The sequence below is a fragment of the Cherax quadricarinatus genome, chromosome 22 (assembly GCF_038502225.1).
Source record: "Cherax quadricarinatus isolate ZL_2023a chromosome 22, ASM3850222v1, whole genome shotgun sequence".
NCBI classification, from domain to species: domain Eukaryota; kingdom Metazoa; phylum Arthropoda; class Malacostraca; order Decapoda; family Parastacidae; genus Cherax; species Cherax quadricarinatus.
Window position 1 is genome coordinate 26,907,330 of NC_091313.1, and position 19,515 is coordinate 26,926,844.

The 19,515-nt window shown below is 41.3% G+C and overlaps 1 protein-coding gene across 1 annotated transcript in view; it reads left to right on the plus strand.

The window, feature by feature from the left end:
* LOC128689707 (uncharacterized) overlaps window positions 1-19,515 on the plus strand; it is a 78,446-nt gene that overhangs the window by 36,335 nt on the left and 22,596 nt on the right. The window contains exons 4-6 of the mRNA XM_070087608.1: window positions 6,025-6,123; window positions 11,295-11,456; window positions 13,361-13,494. Coding sequence (XP_069943709.1) covers window positions 6,025-6,123; window positions 11,295-11,456; window positions 13,361-13,494 — 395 coding nt within the window. The remainder of the gene's footprint in view (window positions 1-6,024; window positions 6,124-11,294; window positions 11,457-13,360; window positions 13,495-19,515) is intronic.

Genomic DNA, 19,515 nt, shown 5'->3' on the forward strand with positions numbered 1-19,515 from the left:
TCTGAGTATATTGTTTTTGATATGGTGACATTTCTTATCAGATCATCATTGTTAGTGAAGATGAGGTCTAGTGTATTCTCCATTCTAGTAGGCTCTTATTATTTGCTGGTTTATATTGAATTTTGTGCAGAGATTTAAAAGCTCGTGTGAGTTTTCATCAGAGCTTCCTCCTGGTGTTATTACTGCAACAATATTATTTGCTATATTCCTCCATTTTAGGTGCCTTAAGTTGAAATCCCCCATGAGCAAGATGTTGGGTGCAGGAGCTGGAAGATTTTCCAGACAGTGGTCAATTTTTAACAGCTGTTCCTGGAATTGCTGGGATGTTGCATCCGGAGGCTTGTAGACTGCTAACTGCAAACTGCTAACTGACAACCCAAGATTTTAATCTACTCCATCTTTGAAAGCATACAGCTTAGCCAATTTATCAGTTCTATCATGCATCTGAAGACCAGTGTGAGATGGAATCCAGAGCATGTGCACTCTGACTCCACTGTCCACAATCTTACCATACCTATGTCTGGCTTCTGACACAAGCATGCCACAATTTATACTTAATGAGTTGAGAGCATTTATGGATGACAGAGAATCAGTTACAATTAAAGTGTCAACCTTAGATACATGGACACATTTGAGTGCAAGGAATATGGCAAACAGTTCTGTTTGAAGGGTAGAGGCCCAGTTATTGATGCGTGCTCCAATTTCTTTATGAGAGCCATCACTCTGTGTGACAACAGCAGCACTACCAGCTGCACCAGTGGACTGGTGAACAGAACCATCGACGTAAATAATTTGTGAAAGAGTGTTCTGTGACTAAGTTATCAATACAGCTTAAAAATGGAGGAATGGTAGTTTGGAATGGGGTAATATCCCATGGAGCAGGGAAATGTCTCTGTTGTCTAACTTGATATAGGTCATGTAGCTGGTTCATGCGGAGGTCGGTTCCAGTTTTTTCGATCCATCTGGAAGGATGTTCACCAGTGCTGACTAAAGTTTGGAGGGCTTCTGTGCAGGGGTTTGAATGGGCTAGCCTAAGCATATTGACCCCAATAAGGATATTTCTTTCAGTAACACGATCTCTTATGCTTGGAATATTAAGGTCTTTCCTCATATTTAAAATTTTGGCAGTACGAGGGCATCCTAGGATGATCCTCATTGCTTCGTTTTGCAGTTTTTCCAGCCCTCCAAGCTTCCAGTCAGACACGAGTGCAAGTAGTGGCGCCGCATAATCAACCAATGATCTGATATAAGCAAGATACATCATTTTCACAATTTTAACATTAGCACCATACCTGGGATGAAAACCTGCCACAACTCTAAGTGCTCTCAGCCTTTCTTTGTATTGGCGACAAAGTCTCGTTACAACAGGTCCAAATAGTGGAACCTCAAAGCCTAGATACCTGTATCTGCTTACATATTCTAGAAGAAACCCATCATGCAATTCTGCCGAGGAGGACGCCTGTTGAGTATCTTTGTTTTATCCCCTGAGATTATTAACCCCAGGTCCTGACACGAGGCTAGTACATGATTAAGAATGTTTTGGGTGTTGGAGAATCCGGTGTTGTGAATCATTATGTCATCAGCAAAACTAACCATATAATGATGGGGCTGGCTAGGCATGGCATTAAGTAAGGCATTAATCAAAATGTTGAAAAGGGTGGGACTAAGCACACCTCCCTGTGGGGTTCCTAATTCAAAATCTTTAGTTACATTTCTATGTCCCTGGAACAACACAGACGACTTTGTTGGACAGGTAACCTTTAATTCAGCGGAGAAGCCATCCTCCAACATCCATTCTGGCAAGTTCACTAATGATTACATGTCGGTTGGCTACATCAAAAGCGGATTTAAGGTCAAGGAACGTAGTGTATGAGCTGTCAGTGTGCAGAGTGAGAAAGGTGATAATGCAATGATGCACACTCCTTCCATGCATGAAGCCATGCAACCGGGGTGACAAGAATTCCTTAATTCTGTGCATAAGACGATTAAGAATCATCCTTTCGAATGTTTTACACAAGCAGCTAGTAAGGGATATTGGGCGAAATGAGTTTTGTTGATTGGGCTTCGGAATGGGAATAATGAGGCTATTGGTCCATGATTTAGGGAGCTCCCCAGTGACATAACTCATGTTATATAATTCAAGAAAGGATTACCTGGTACTCGACACAGCAATCTGAGTATGTTGTAAGTAATACCATCCTCACCAGGCGACGTGGAGTTGCCCTTAGTGCTGCATCAAGTTCATAATTAGTGAAAGGAATGTTGCAGTCATCTGCCTTGCTGAGCATAAAGCAAACAAGTCTCTCCCTTGCATCATATTTGTCCATTAATTTCGCCTGTGTGGTACTGGGAAGACTGTCATAGCTAGATGTAGCAGCCCAAGCACTGACTAACTCATTCGCCCTATGCAAGGGATGAGGGTGCGCGATCTGCCCAGTTCTGTTACCCTTAATTCTATTTATGTCCCTCCATGCCCGGTTAAGTGGGGTGTGAGCATTGAGACCATTGACAAATTGTTCCCAGTCTGTTTACCGCAGCTCTGTCATACGCTCTCTGGCAGCAGCAAGGGCAGTTTGGAAGAGGCTCAGCATTTCAGGGGTACGATGGTTTCTATAGGCTAGGCCTAGTCTGCGAGCAGTACGTTTCAATGTTTGAAGTTTAGAATGTTACAAGGGTAATGAACATTTACATGTCTATATCTGGTCAGTCATGACCAAGTGTAGATCTCCCTGGAAGAGGAAGGAGAGTGCACACACACTCTCTCTCTCTCTTCTCATCTCTTCTTTCATCTGCTCTCTCTCTCTCTCTCTCTCTCTCTCTCTCTCTGTCTCTCTCTCTCTGTCTCTCTGTCTGTCTCTGTCTCTCTGTCTCTCTCTGTCACACACACACACACACACACACACACACACACACACACACACACACACACACACAGGCAAAAACTAGGTGTACTAGAGAATGGAAAAGGTACAGAAGACAGAGAACTCAGGAAAATAAAGAGATTAGCCGAAGTGCCAGAAACGAATATGCACAGATAAGAAGGGATAAGGAGGGATATGTTGTGTATCTTTATATGTATATGCTTCTAAGCTGTTGTATTCTGAGCACCTGTGCAAAAACAGTGATTATGTGTGAGTGTGGTGAAAGTTTTGAATGATGATGAAAGCATTTTCTTTTTGGGTCACCCTGCCTCGGTGGGAGACGGCCGACATGTTGAAAAAAAAAAAAAAGAAGGGAGGCTCAGCGACAATATGAAAATGACATAGCATCGAAAGTCAAGTTGACCCAAAGCTGTTGTATAGCCACATCAGGAGGAAAACAACAGTCAAGGACCAGGTAATCAGACTGAGGAAGGGTGATGGGGACTTCACAAGAAAAAACCGAGAGGTATGTCAGGAGCTCAACACGAGATTTAAAGAAGTATTTACAGTGATAACCAGTAGGACTCCAGGAAATCAGAACAGGGGGGTACACCAGCAAGTGCTGGATGAGGTACATATAACCAAGGAGGAGGTGAAGAAGCTGCTATGCGAACTTGACACCTCAAAGGCGGTGGGACCAGACAACATCTCTCTGTGGGTCCTTAAAGAGGGAGCAGAGATACTGTGTGTGCCAGTAACAAAGATCTTCAACACATCAATTGAAACTGGGCAACTCCCTGAGGTATGGAAGATGGCAAATGTAGTCCCAATTTTTAAAAAGGGAGACATGAGGCACTAAACTACAGACCTGTATCATTAATGTGTATAGTATGCAAAGTCATGGAGAAGATCATCAGGAGGAGAGTGGTGGAGCACCTGGAAAGAAACAAGTGTACAATTGACAACCAGCACGGCTTCAGGTAAGGAAAACCCTGTGTCACAAACCTACTGGAGTTTTATGACAAGGTGACAGAAGTAAGACAAGAGAGAGAGGGGTGGATCGACTGCATTTTTTTGGACTGCAAGAAGGCCTTCGACACAGTTCCTCACAAGAGGTTACTGCAAAAGCTAGAGGATCAGGCACACATAACAGGAAAGGCACTGCAATGGATCAGAGAATACCTGACAGGGAGGCAACAACGAGTCGTGGTATGTGACGAGGTGTCAGAGTGGGTGCCTGTGACAAGCGGGGTTCCACAGGGGTCAGTCCTAGGACTTCTGTTCTGTTCTTGGTATATGTGAATGACATAACGGAAGGGATAGACTCAGAAGTGTCCTTGTTTGCAGATGATGTGAAGTTAATGAGAAAAATCAAATCGGATGAGGATCAGGCAGGACTACAAAGAGACCTGGACAGGCTACAAGCCTGGTCCAGCAACTGGCTCCTTGAGTTTAACCCTGCCAAATGCAAAGTCATGAAGATTGGGGAAGGGCAAAGAAGACCGCAGACACAATATAGTTTAGATGGCAAGACTCCAAACCTCACTCAAGGAAAAAGATCTGGGGGTGAGCATAACACCGAGCATATCTCCTGAGGCGCACATCAATCAGATAACTGCTGCAGCATACGGGCGTCTGGCAAACCTACGGATAGCGTTCCGATACCTCGGTAAGGATTCGTTCAAGACTCTGTATACCATTTACGTCAGGCCCATACTGGAGTATGCAGCACCAGTTTGGAATCCACTCCTAGTCAAGCACATCAAGAAATTAGAGAAAGTGCAAAGGTTTACAACAAGACTAGTCCCAGAACTAAGGGGATTGTCCTACGAAGAAAGGTTGAGGGAAATAGGCCTGATGGCACTGGAGGACAGGAGGGCCAGGGGAAACATGATAACGACATATAAAATACTGCACGGAATAGACAAGGTGGACAAAGACGGGATGTTCCAGAGAAGGGACACAGACACAAGAGGTCACAATTGGAAGTTGAAGATTCAGATGAATCAAGAGGGATGTTAGGAAGTATTTCTTCAGTCATAGAGTAGTCAGGCCGTGGAATAGACTAGAAAGTGACGTAGTGGAGGCGGGAACCATACATAGTTTTAAGGCGAGGTACGATAAAGCTCATGGGGCAGGGAAAGAGAGGACCTAGTAGCAATCAGCGAAGAGGCGGGGCCAGGAGCTGTGAATTGACCCTTGCAAACACAAATAGGCGAGTACACACACACACACACACACACACACACACACACACATACACACACACACACACACACACACACACACACACACACACATACATGCAACAGGCCTAGTGTCTAATCGACATGTGCCTAGGACAAAATGGTAACTAACTAACAGCTAAGGGGAATGTCCCTACGAAGAAAGATTGAGAAAATCGGCCTGACGACACTGGAGGACAGGAGGGTTAGGAGAGACATGATAATGACATACAAAATACTGCATGGAATAGATAAGGTGGACAGACAGGATGTTCCAGAGAGGGGACACAGAAACAAGGGGTCACAATTGGAAGATGAAGACTCGAATGAGTCAAAGGGATGTTATGAAGTATTTCTTCAACCGTAGAGTTGTCAGGAGGTGGAATAATCTAGCAAATGATGTAGTGGAGGCAGGAACCATACATAGCTTTAAGACAAGGTATGACAAAGCTCATGGAGCAGGGAGAGAGAGGACCTAGTAGTGATCAGTGAAGAGGCGGGGGCAGGAGCTGAGTCTTGACCCCTGCAACTACAATTAGGTGACACACACAGTGAAGAGGCAGGGCCAGGAGCTATGATGCAAGCCCTGTAACCACAAATAGGTGAGCACGCACACATTATGTGTATACTGTATCAGGTTCCATATTTTGTATGAAATACTTTCCAGGCTTCATTCATGGATTTCATTATAATTATTCTACTATACTCCTGGTTAAGGGTTAAACTTGTATGTCACAAGTACCTTTGTTAATGTACTTGATATGCTACCATGCCCTCCATGTTTTATCACTAACTAGTCTGTATTCATCATGTTATGTCCTCCTCATTACCTGTCACCTGCCTGATTTTTATAGCATCACTGCAAGATAAGTGTGCATCACTCTTGCTTGTTGTATTCCGAACTGATGTGTAATAACTACTCTTCATTATCTTTACAGCTCTTACCACGCTGGGATTGGACTCGTATTTACTACTCTGATTGTTTCATCATTAACCCTTATTATGTGAGCCGCTCCTTGACTGAGGATGACTGCAATGTAAGCTCAGTATTGTGAACATTTCTGGTACAGTATTGATTATTCATATTGATGTTTAATTTATGGTGCTTCTGTGTATTACATACATATGTCTTTTCTTTTTTTTCCTTAATATTTTTCTGTTTTATTTTGTAAATAGTCACTGTGTTGTATGGTACTACTTTTGAAAATGCACAAATTTGACATCAAAGAGAATACAGGAGTTACGTTATATAGTACCCTATACAGTGGAACCTCTACTTACTAGTGCATCCATGTGCAAGTTTTTTGAGATAGGAGCAGTCGCTCAGTCAATTTTTTGCTTCCAGATGCAAGCGAAATTTCCAGATGTGAGCGGGCCTCGAGGGAAGTTCCTTGATGCTGGTGAGGGGCTCTTGCTCTTAATCTAGGGAATTGGATCTCAGTTGTTTGTTGGACTATCTTATTGAAACTTGGGCAATATATGGTGGAGAAATGCTTCTTAACGTACACCAAAAATGAAAGAAATCGGACCATAAATAACTGAGTTCACTTCTCAGCCATTAGTCGCCCCTTAGCGGAATTTTTGTATGATTTTTATGGTTGTATTCTCTTTTTTTGATATTATTGATAGAATGGAAGATATATTTCAGAAATAGATATGATTTTGATTGGTTTCACAATGAAAAGTACCTTGAAACTGAGCTCAAAGTAGCAGAAATGTTCGATTCTTTAGCTATGTTCAAGAGTAAACAATATGCAGTTATGAATGGGTTGACATTATTTATACAATTATTACAATAATGCAGTAGTGTACATAACAGTAAATCTTTGTGTGAATAAAAATTATAAATTATTTATATTGTAATAATAATAATAATTTTAGGTAGTAGGTTGGTAAACAGCAACCACCCAGGGAGGTACTACCATCCTGCCAAGTGAGTGTAAAATGAAAGCCTGTAATTGTTTTACATGATGGTAGAATTGCTGGTGTCCTTTTTTTCTGTCTCATAAACATGCAAGATTTCAGGTACATCTTGCTAATTCTACTTACACTTAGGTCACACTACACATACATGTACAAGCATATATACACACACTCCTCTAGGTTTTCTTCTATTTTCTTTCTAGTTCCTGTTCTTGTTTATTTCCTCGTACCTCCATGGGGAAGTGGAACAGAATTCTTCCTCCATAAGCCATGCGTGTTGTAAGAGGCGACTAAAATGCCGGGAGCAAGGGGCTAGTAACCCCTTCTCCTGTATAAATTACTGAATTTAAAAAGAGAAACTTTCGTTTTTCTTTTTGGGCCACCCGGCCTTCGTGGGATACGGCCGGTTTGTTGAAAAAAAAATAATAATAATACATGTCAACAGAGTAAAGTCCGAGGCAGCTATGGTGAAAAGCTCTGTTCCACAAGGCACAGTACTCGCTCCCATCTTGTTCCTCATCCTCATATCCGACATAGACAAGGATGTCAGCCACAGCCTGTACATTACAGAGTCACTTGTTTGCACAGAACTGCTTAATGCCTCAAATGATGTAGTGGAAGTTTTAGCAGTAAAGGCCGAGAACCAAAACCTAGTCATTGTGGTAGTCTACAAGCCTCCGGATGCAACATCCCAGCAATTCCAGGAGCAGCTGTTAAAAATTGACCACTGTCTGGAAAATCTTCCAGCTCCTGCACCCAACATCTTGCTCCTGGGGGATTTCAACTTAGGCACCTAAAATGGAGGAATATAGCAAATAATATTGTTGCAGTAATAACACCAGGAGGCAGCTCTGATGAAAACTCACACTCACACGAGCTTTTAAATCTCTGCACAAAATTCAATTTAAACCAGCAAATAATAGAGCCTACTAGACTGGAGAATACACTAGACCTCATCTTCACTATCAATGATGATCTGATAAGAAATGTCACCATATCAAAAACAATATACTCAGATCACAACATAATTGAGGTTCAGACATGTATGCGTGGAGCCCCAGACTGACATAATGAAATTAGTCACGAGGGAGCATTCACCAAATTCAACTTCAATAACAAAAACATAGTGGGACCAAGTAAACCAAGTCCTAACCGATATAGGCTTATTCCTCTAAGAAAAAGGAGGAGTAGATGTAAAATAGAAAGAGACAGGCGCTCCCTTTACAGGCGACGGAAAAGAATAACAGAGCGGCTAAAAGAGGTCAATATATATGAAATGCGTAGGGAGACACTGGTCAGAGAAATAGCAAGCATCGAACTTAAGCTAAAGGAATCTTATAGGAGTCAGGAATCGTGGGAAGAACTAAAAGCCATAAATGAAATCGAAAGAAACCCAAAGTATTTCTTCTATGCCAAATCAAAGTCGAGAACAACGTCCAGTATTGGGCCCCTACTTAAACAAGATGGGTCCTACACAGATGACAGCAAGGAAATGAGTGAGCTACTCAAGTCCCAGTATGACTCAGTTTTTAGCAAACCGCTAACCAGACTGAGAGTCGAAGATCAAAATGAATTTTTTATGAGAGAGCCACAAAATTTGGTTAACACAAGCCTATCTGATGTTATCCTGACGCCAAATGACTTCGAACAGGTGATAAATGACATGCCCATGCACTCTGCCCCAGGGCCAGACTCATGGAACTCCGTGTTCATCAAGAACTGCAAGAAGCCCCTATCACGAGCCTTTTCCATCCTATGGAGAGGGAGCATGGACACGGGGGTCGTCCCACAGTTACTAAAAACAACAGATATAGCCCCACTCCACAAAGGGGGCAGTAAAGCAACAGCAAAGAACTACAGACCAATAGCACTAACATCCCATATCATAAAAATCTTTGAAAGGGTCCTAAGAAGCAAGATCACCACCTATCTAGAAACCCATCAGTTACACAACCCAGGGCAACATGGGTTTAGAACAGGTCGCTCCTGTCTGTCTCAACTATTGGATCACTACGACAAGGTCCTAGATGCACTAGAAGACAAAAAGAATGCAGATGTAATATATACAGACTTTGCAAAAACCTTCGACAAGTGTGACCATGGCATAATAGCGCACAAAATGCGTGCTAAAGGAATAACAGGAAAAGTCGGTCGATGGATCTATAATTTCCTCACTAACAGAACACAGAGAGTAGTCGTCAACAGAGTAAAGTCTGAGGCAGCTACGGTGAAAAGCTCTGTTCCACAAGGCACAGTACTCGCTCCCATCTTGAAATTGCTGACCTAGAAAATGTACAGAGAACCTTCACGGCGCGCATAACGGAGATAAAACACCTCAATTACTGGGAGCGCTTGAGGTTCCTAAACCTGTATTCCCTGGAACGCAGGTGGGAGAGATTATATACACCTGGAAAATCCTAGAGGGACTAGTACCGAACTTGCACACGAAAATCACTCACTACGAAAGCAAAAGACTTGGCAGACGATGCAACATCCCCCCAATGAAAAGCAGGGGTGTCACTAGCACGGTAAAAGACCATGCAATAAGTGTCAGGGGCCCGAGACTGTTCAACTGCCTCCCAGCATACATAAAGGGGATTACCAACAGACCCCTGGCAGTCTTCAAGCTGGCACTGGACAAGCACCTAAAGTCGGTTCCTGACCAGCCGGGCTGTGGCTCGTACGTTGGTTTGCGTGCAGCCAGCAGCAACAGCCTGGTTGATCAGGCTCTGATCCACCAGGAGGCCTGGTCACAGACCGGGCCGTGGGGGCGTTGACCCCCGGAACTCTCTCCAGGTAAACTCCAGGTAAACAGATCTATGAGATGGCCACAAGATATAAAATAAACTAGATTTTTTTTTTTCAACAAGTCAGCCACCTCTCACCGAGGCAGGGTGACCCAAAAATTAAGAAAATCCCCAAAAAGAAAATATTTTCATCATTCAACACTTTTGCCTCATGCATAATCACTGTCTTTGCAGAGGTGCCCAGACACAATAGTTTAGAAGCATATATGTATATATCTGTATATGCCAATATCCTAATCCCCGGTTTCCCTGAATCCCTTCACTAAATATTACCCTGCTCACGCTCCAACAGCTTGTCAGGTCCCAAAAAAACATTCGTCTCTATTCACTCTTATCTAACACGCTCGCACACGCTGGAAGTCCTAGCCCCTCGCCTACAAAACCTCCGTTACCCCCTCCCTCCACCCTTTTCGAGGACGACCCCTACTCCGCCTTCCTTCCCCTGCAGATTTATACGCTCTCCATGTCATTCTACTTTGATCTATTCTCTCTAAATGACCAAACCACCTCAACAACCCCTCTTCAGCACTCTGACTAATACTTTTCTTAACTCCAAACCTCCTAATTTCCACACTCCGAATTCTCTGCATAATATTTACACCACACATTGCCCTTGGACAGGACATTACCACTACCTCCAGCCGCCTCCTCGCTGCAGCATTTACAACCCAAGTTTCACACCCATATAAGAATGCCTTCTTTGCCTCCATGGATAACGTTTTTTTGTCTCCACAAATACCTCACCGCACCACTCACCTTTTTTCCTTCATCAATTCTATGATTAACCTCATCCTTCATAAACTTATCCGCTGACACATCAACTCCCAAATACTATTGGAAAACATTCACTTCTTCCATACTCACTCTCTCCAGTGTGATATCCCATTTTTCTTTATCTAAATCATTTGATACCATCATCACCTTACTCTTATCTATGTTCATTTTCAACTTTCTACCTTTACATGCCCCCCCAAACTCATCCACTAACCAGCTCAATTGGAAGCCATTGAAATAACCAAAACAGTTAAGAATCTTCTGTTGGATATTACTGAAAGAAATCAGTAGAACCAGCCAAGATATTATTATTTTTTTAAAGAATGCAGAACAGTAAGATGCCTGCTCTGGAGATTTATGGGATTTCATTATAAAAAAGATAAATTTACAGAATTGTAGAATGGATGTCTAGACAAAGATTTGCTACCTTAGAAAACAGTGTTAGTGTGCAGCATTATTTATAGCAAAAATACGTATAGGAACACAAGCAGGGGTGAGGATGTTGCAGTTTGGATGGGCATTTGAACTGTGATATAAGCACACTTCTGGCAAGACAGCAATTGAGTGAATGATGACTTTTTTTTTTGCTTTTTCACCATACGTCGGGAAATTGCTAGTGTGTGAAAAAAATTTGTATGCGGTATGATAGTGCAGTATTCTGTAATTAAAATCTTTAGATTTATGTACTGTATTGTGGTTTACAGGTGTGTGAATCATTGGATAAGGTGGACCGTCTGACAAATGTTTCATCACAAGTGGTGTCAGAAGATTACCTGAAGAATGATATACCTTTCATTGTGACAGATGGCATGGATGACTGGCCAGTAATGAATACTGAACAGTTCTGGTTTGACAATATTACAGAGGTCAGTACAGTTTAGAAAATAAATTACTGTATAAAATTACTGTGTTTCTAAGTTAGGGGTCACCCTTCTTTGGTAGGAAATGGAGATTGTCATATATTCTAGAGGGAAGTGAAATTTTAACATTTGTAATTTTGATTATTTCATATGCTTTACATTAAAGTATGTACTTAGTTATTAAAATATCTACAGGCATTTAACTTTTTTGGTTATGACTACTGAAGCTGCAAAGTTATCTAATTTTGCTCCTTATACTGCATCTGAAAGCTATTTCAAAGTTGGAAGAGAAAGTAACATTAGATTAGATTAGATTTTGCCACCGAAGTAGCTAGTTTATTGTGCACCCAATATCCATCCTGTGGATGGTAGCACAAGAGCACATGGATACACAAAAGGCCTAGGAACTAGGCTCCAAAGGGTTAACAGGAATACATATGGATATCTACATATCTATAGTTCAATTAATATGTTACAAACAAATTTAGAAAATTTGCTTAGTATATATGGTATCTTATTTTCATTAATAAGATATCTTGACATGCCACATAGGTTATTATACTGTCTATCTCTGTATTCCTCAATAAGTGGACAATTAAGCACATAGTGTTCAAGACAGTGTCCATATGCCTGATCACATAATTTACATTGTTTGATCATCATCTGTGTCTCCCAAACTGCCAGAAGTACTTGTAACCAAGCCTAAGCCTGGCCACTACAACATCAGTCAGTCTGTTCACATTGCAAGTTGCTCCATAAACATACATGACAGGGTGGATAATGAGAACCTTCAAAACTAGGGATGCCAAGCCCATGATGACACTCTTCAGGTCACTTGTTCTATCTAGGCTGGAATATTGCTGCACACTAACAGCACCTTTCAAGGCAGGTGAAATTGCTGACCTAGAAAATGTACAGAGAACCTTCATGGCGCGCATAACGGAGATAAAACACCTCAATTACTGGGAGCTCTTGAGGTTCCTGAACCTGTATTCCCTGGAATGCAGGCGGGAGAGATACATGATTATATACACCTGGAAAATCCTAGAGGGACTAGTACCAAACTTGCACACGAAAATCACTCACTACGAAAGCAAAAGACTTGGCAGACGATGCAACATCCCCCCAATGAAAAGCAGGGGTGTCACTAGCACGTTAAGAGACCATACAGTAAGTGTCAGGGGCCCAAGACTGTTCAACTGCCTCCCAGCATACATAAAGGGGATTACCAACAAACCCCTGGCAGTCTTCACGCTGGCACTGGACAAGCACCTAAAGTCGGTACCTGACCAGCCGGGCTGTGGCTCGTACGTTGGTTTGCATGCGGCCAGCAGTAACAGCCTGGTTGATAAGGCTCTGATCCACCAGGAGGCCTGGTCACAGACCGGGCTGCGGGGGCGTTGACCCCCGGAACTCTCTCCAGGTAAACTCCAGGTACTTATCTATGTTCATGTTTTCATAGTGGGTTATAGATCTACTCAGGCTTCTAACTGCATTCCTATAACAATCGTTTTCATTATTTACTTCTCTCCTAATATTATTCCTAATGCTAGACACAGATATACCAAAGTTATATTCTTCATTTTCCTTCTGGGTACTCTTCTTGGCTAACATATCAACAGTATTTAAGCAGTTTTTTGGTGAAATTTCTATTTCATTGTAATTCTCCTTCGAAAATTTTAGATATCCAATGGTTTACAGATTTTATCAAAATCTGTAATGTTCATTCAGTTTTTTTTTTTTTTACATTGTGGCACTTGTCTACGTATAATTCCATCATACATTTATCAATTTATTTACGTACTCATTTAAATTGATAGGTGCACCTATTGAGAAAGTATATAGTTTGGATGCTTTTTGAGTGCAGTATTAATTACTCATTATGTAACTTTTTTGTGAATGGTGAGCAGATGTACCTGAGTGAGGAACTCCGTACTATCTACCCTTGTGAATTGACCTCAAACCTCCGTCTTCGTCCTGATGACTTGAGAAGTTTCTTGAAGAAAATTCATAATCCAGATATACATCGCTGGTATGGTCATTGGTAAGTTTCCTCCTGCTATTGAGAGTGAGGTAGTTTCAAGATAACTAAAAAATATTAATGTAAAATATATAGAAATCCAGCTTTGGTGGAAAAATCATTTAAACTTGCTAGTTTATAGTTGCAGTTGCCATAAAAGTCATTAAGCTATCAAAGAATCTCTAACCAAAGAAAAGTCCATAGTAGCTCTGTAAACAACTTGTATGGATACAGTACAGCCTCTCCTCGCTTAGCGACATACTCGTTTACCGATCCCTCGAACTTATGATGGGCTCTCTGACCAGTATGCACACCTAAATAATGTATATTAAGAGTTGATTTCCGGTATTCTGTTTATTACAATATATAGTACACTACTGTATCAACATTTAAGAATGTACCAGAAGTGTTATAAATGGTGCAAAGGTAACATTAAAACAAAATCAAAGATGGTTGATAAAAACTCGCTACAGGTCCGCCATCACAAATCCGGCAATCAGTTATTCGGTTCCTTCAGTTATTCGGCACTAATTTTAGCTAGCATAATTTCAAATTTCCAGGGTCGCCACACCAACCTGCTGGTACTGTTTGGTGGAGCTACTTGCTGCATAAGTCATTCCAATTTCTTTTTCTCCATTTATTGTTTTAACCTGCTTACTTTTAGCCCTAGCCATGGTTCCAGTGAATAAAAGAAATGCTTCTCATTATGTAAAGCACCTACACAGTACATTATCCATTAAAAATAAGGTGGTTTTGAAGCCACTGTCGGTTGCCATGAGCTCAGTCTCATGAAGCAGGAGAATATGCTTTATTATTATGCTAATATCAACACTACAGCTTATTTGCCTATCACAATTGATCTAATATGACATAAGAAACAATATAAATAACACAATACATGTTAAATACTCCAGAATGAATAATATTTCGCATAACACCGAGCAGTTCGACAGAGTTATGAAGAGGATATGGTAAACAAATACCATTCTCCTATCCTTGTCTTGGTGGCTTATATTAGAGAAAACGGAGTATAGCACAGGGCTAACTATGATATACACTCGTACTCCACCATAAACATGAAACAAAAGTTATTTTCTTTCCATAGATTATCACACACAGCAGCATATGTGTAGAGAACCTAGGATAACCCCAAAAAAAGTCAACGTGGCTTATTTTTAATACCTGGCTTGGGTTAGCCATATATGATTTTTGGTAAATATTCGATTCCCAGCCAGGGTAGAACATTAAACGTGTTTCTTTACACCTGTTGTCTATGTTTACCCATCAGTAAATGGGTACCTGGGTGTTAGTCGACTAGTGTGGGTGTTATCCTGGGACACTGACCTAATTTTCTTGAAATACTCAGCATAACAAGTGCCTTTCTATACAGTAGTATGTCACTGATGCCAGCTAGGCCTGTATACCTTGTACATGTAATAAATAAAGATATTATTATTATTATATTATTATTTTCTCAGTTGTTTGTTGGGTTATCTTATTCAAACTTGGGCAATGTATGATGGAAAGATACTTCTTCACGTACACCAAAAATGAAAGAAATCAGACCATAAATAGCGGAGTTCACTTCTCAGCCATTAGCGGCCGCTTAGCGGTATATTTTTGTATGGTTGTTATGGTTATATTCTCATTTTTTCGGTCTCATTTGATAGAATGAAAGATATATTACAGAAATAGATATGATTTTGATTGCTTTCATGACGAAAAGTACCTTGAAATTGCGCTCACAGTAGCGAAAATGTTCTATTCTTTAGCGAAGCTCAAGAGTAAACAAATGACGTCACCGTCCAATGCCTGTCCGCCTGCCAGTCTAAATTCCAGTACGGAGTCAAGAATGCATTGACATTATTTATACAATTATTATAATAATGCAGTAGTCTGCATAACAGTAAATCTTCAATTTTTTTTTGTGTGAATAAAAATTCCAAATGGTAAGCAAGAGTAATATAAGAGGGGCCTGTAGCCGTGACTAATGAACAGAGAAAATGTTATTTTAGTGCCAGGAATGTCTGCATTGTGCAAGAAAGGTATAAAATACCGACAATATGAAAGTTAAGACACATGTGCAACATCTGGATATCTTTATTGTAGTAGACGTTTCGCCATCCAGTGGCTTTATCAATACAGATTCTAGGACATAATAGGAAGACAGTAGAACTATATACAAAAGATGAGGTAATCAGTCCCTCGGCCTTGGAGTTAGTGTTCACAGCATCGTGGTGGAGGAGAGTCTGGAGCAAAGGCAAGAAGACTGGCGCTTTTTATAGGCGTCAGTGAATGGGACGGGCAGCAGACGAGGGCAGTCACTGGTAGGCGGGATTCCCCAGTGGAAGTAGGTCCTTCCCAAAGAGATGGGTTAGTTGCAGCAGCCGTGAAGAAGGTCTTGTAGATGTCCTCTGAACCAAGATTCCATGATGTTGCAGTGTCTGACAAGTTGTGCAAGAAAGGTATAAAATACCGACAATATGAAAGTTAAGACACATGTGCAACATCTGGATATCTTTATTGTAGTAGACGTTTCGCCATCCAGTGGCTTTATCAATACAGATTCTAGGACATAATAGGAAGACAGTAGAACTATATACAAAAGATGAGGTAATCAGTCCCTCGGCCTTGGAGTTAGTGTTCACAGCATCGTGGTGGAGGAGAGTCTGGAGCAAAGGCAAGAAGACTGGCGCTTTTTATAGGCGTCAGTGAATGGGACGGGCAGCAGACGAGGGCAGTCACTGGTAGGCGGGATTCCCCAGTGGAAGTAGGTCCTTCCCAAAGAGATGGGTTAGTTGCAGCAGCCGTGAAGAAGGTCTTGTAGATGTCCTCTGAACCAAGATTCCATGATGTTGCAGTGTCTGACAAGTTGTGCAAGAAAGGTATAAAATACCGACAATATGAAAGTTAAGACACATGTGCAACATCTGGATATCTTTATTGTAGTAGACGTTTCGCCATCCAGTGGCTTTATCAATACAGATTCTAGGACATAATAGGAAGACAGTAGAACTATATACAAAAGATGAGGTAATCAGTCCCTCGGCCTTGGAGTTAGTGTTCACAGCATCGTGGTGGAGGAGAGTCTGGAGCAAAGGCAAGAAGACTGGCGCTTTTTATAGGCGTCAGTGAATGGGACGGGCAGCAGACGAGGGCAGTCACTGGTAGGCGGGATTCCCCAGTGGAAGTAGGTCCTTCCCAAAGAGATGGGTTAGTTGCAGCAGCCGTGAAGAAGGTCTTGTAGATGTCCTCTGAACCAAGATTCCATGATGTTGCAGTGTCTGACAAGTTGTGCAAGAAAGGTATAAAATACCGACAATATGAAAGTTAAGACACATGTGCAACATCTGGATATCTTTATTGTAGTAGACGTTTCGCCATCCAGTGGCTTTATCAATACAGATTCTAGGACATAATAGGAAGATATCCAGATGTTGCACATGTGTCTTAACTTTCATATTGTCGGTATTTTATACCTTTCTTGCACAACTTGTCAGACACTGCAACATCATGGAATCTTGGTTCAGAGGACATCTACAAGACCTTCTTCACGGCTGCTGCAACTAACCCATCTCTTTGGGAAGGACCTACTTCCACTGGGGAATCCCGCCTACCAGTGACTGCCCTCGTCTGCTGCCCGTCCCATTCACTGACGCCTATAAAAAGCGCCAGTCTTCTTGCCTTTGCTCCAGACTCTCCTCCACCACGATGCTGTGAACACTAACTCCAAGGCCGAGGGACTGATTACCTCATCTTTTGTATATAGTTCTACTGTCTTCCTATTATGTCCTAGAATCTGTATTGATAAAGCCACTGGATGGCGAAACGTCTACTACAATAAAGATATCCAGATGTTGCACATGTGTCTTAACTTTCACAATGTCTGCATTGTTTATTCTGGACACTTGAAATTGGCATCTGTTGAAATTTGTGTGAAATTGGCCAAATTGCCAATTTCTGACCACTTTATTGGGTAGTTGAAATAAGTGAATGGGCAGTGTCTTGTATTCAGTTGACAGACTAGAAGTAAATAAGTTTATTCAGGTATACACAAATACAGTTACATAGATCATACATAGCAGTGTATGTATAGAGAACCTAGGATAACCCAGAAAAGTCAGACAAAGTGACTTATTTCCAGTACCTGGCTTGGGCTTGCCATATATGACTTTTGGTAAATATTTTTTTTTCTCGGTTGTTTGTTGGGCTATCTTAATGAAACTTGGGCAATGTATGATGGAAAGATGCTTCTTAACGTACAACAAAAATAAAAAAGACGGACGATAAATAAGGGAGTTCACTTCTCAGCCATTACCCGCCTCTTTGCAGTATATTTTAGTATGGTTTTTATGGTTGTATTCTCATTTTTTGGACTCATTTGATAGAATGGAAGATATATTACAGAAATAGACATGATTTTGATTGCTTTCATAATGAAAAGTACAGTGGACCCCTGCATAACGATATTATTTCAATCCAGAAGTCTGTTTGGGTACCGTTATAGACCGAATTTGTTCCCATAAGAAATATTGTGAATTAGATTAGTCCTTTTCAGACCCCTAAATTTTTTTTTTTTTTTCCCAACAAGTCGGTCGTCTCCCACCGAGGCAGGGTGACCCAAAAAAGAAAGAAAATCCCCAAAAAGAAAATACTTTCATCATCATTCAACACTTTCACCACACTCTCACATTATCACTGCTTTTGCAGAGGTGCCCAGAATACAGCAGTTTAGAAGCATATACATGTACGTATAAAGATACACAACATATCCCTCCAAACTGCCAATATCCCAAACCACTCCTTTAAAGTGCAGGCATTGTACCTCCCATTTCCAGGACTCAAGTCCGACTATATGAAAATAACCGGTTTCCCTGAATCCCTTCACTAAATATTACCCTGCTCACACTCCAACAGATCGTCAGGTCCCAAGTATCATTCGTCTCCATTCACTCCTATCTAACACGCTCATGCACGCTTGCTGGAAGTCCAAGCCCCTCGCCCACAAAACCTCCTTTACCCCCTCTTTCCAACCCTTTCGAGGACGAACCCTACCCCTCTTTCCTTCCCCTATAGATTTATATGCTTTCCATGTCATTCTACTTTGATCCATTCTCTCTAAATGACCAAACCACCTCAACAACCCCTCTTCTGCCCTCTGACTAATGCTTTTATTAACTCCACACCTTCTCCTAATTTCCACACTCCGAATTTTCTGCATAATATTTACACCACACATTGCCCTTAGACAGGACATCTCCACTGCCTCCAACCGTCTCCTCGCTGCTGCATTTACCACCCAAGCTTCACATCCATATAAGAGTGTTGGTACTACTATACTTTCATACATTCCCTTCTTTGCCTCCATAGATAACGTTTTTTGACTCCACATATACCTCAACGCACCACTCACCTTTTTTCCCTCATCAGTTCTATGATTAACCTCATCCTTCATAAATCCATCCGCCGACACGTCAACTCCCAAGTATCTGAAAACATTCACTTCTTCCATACTCCTCCTCCCCAATTTGATATCCAATTTTTCTTTATCTAAATCATTTGATACCCTCATCACCTTACTCTTTTCTATGTTCACTTTCAACTTTCTACCTTTACACACATTCTCAAACTCATCCACTAACCTTTGCAATTTTTCTTTAGAATCTCCCATAAGCACAGTATCATCAGCAAAAAGTAACTGTGTCAATTCCCATTTTGAATTTGATTCCCCGTAATTTAATCCTACCCCTCTCCTGAACACCCTAGCATTTATTTCTTTTACAACCCCATCTATAAATATATTAAACAACCATGGTGACATTACACATCCCTGTCTAAGACCTACTTTTACTGGGAAGTATTCTCCCTCTCTTCTACACACCCTAACCTGAGCCTCACTATCCTCATAAAAGCTCTTTACAGCATTTAGTAACTTACCACCTATTCCATAAACTTGCAACATCTGCCACATTGCTCCTCTATCCACTCTATCATATGCCTTTCCTAAATCCATAAATGCAATAAAAACTTCCCTACCTTTATCTA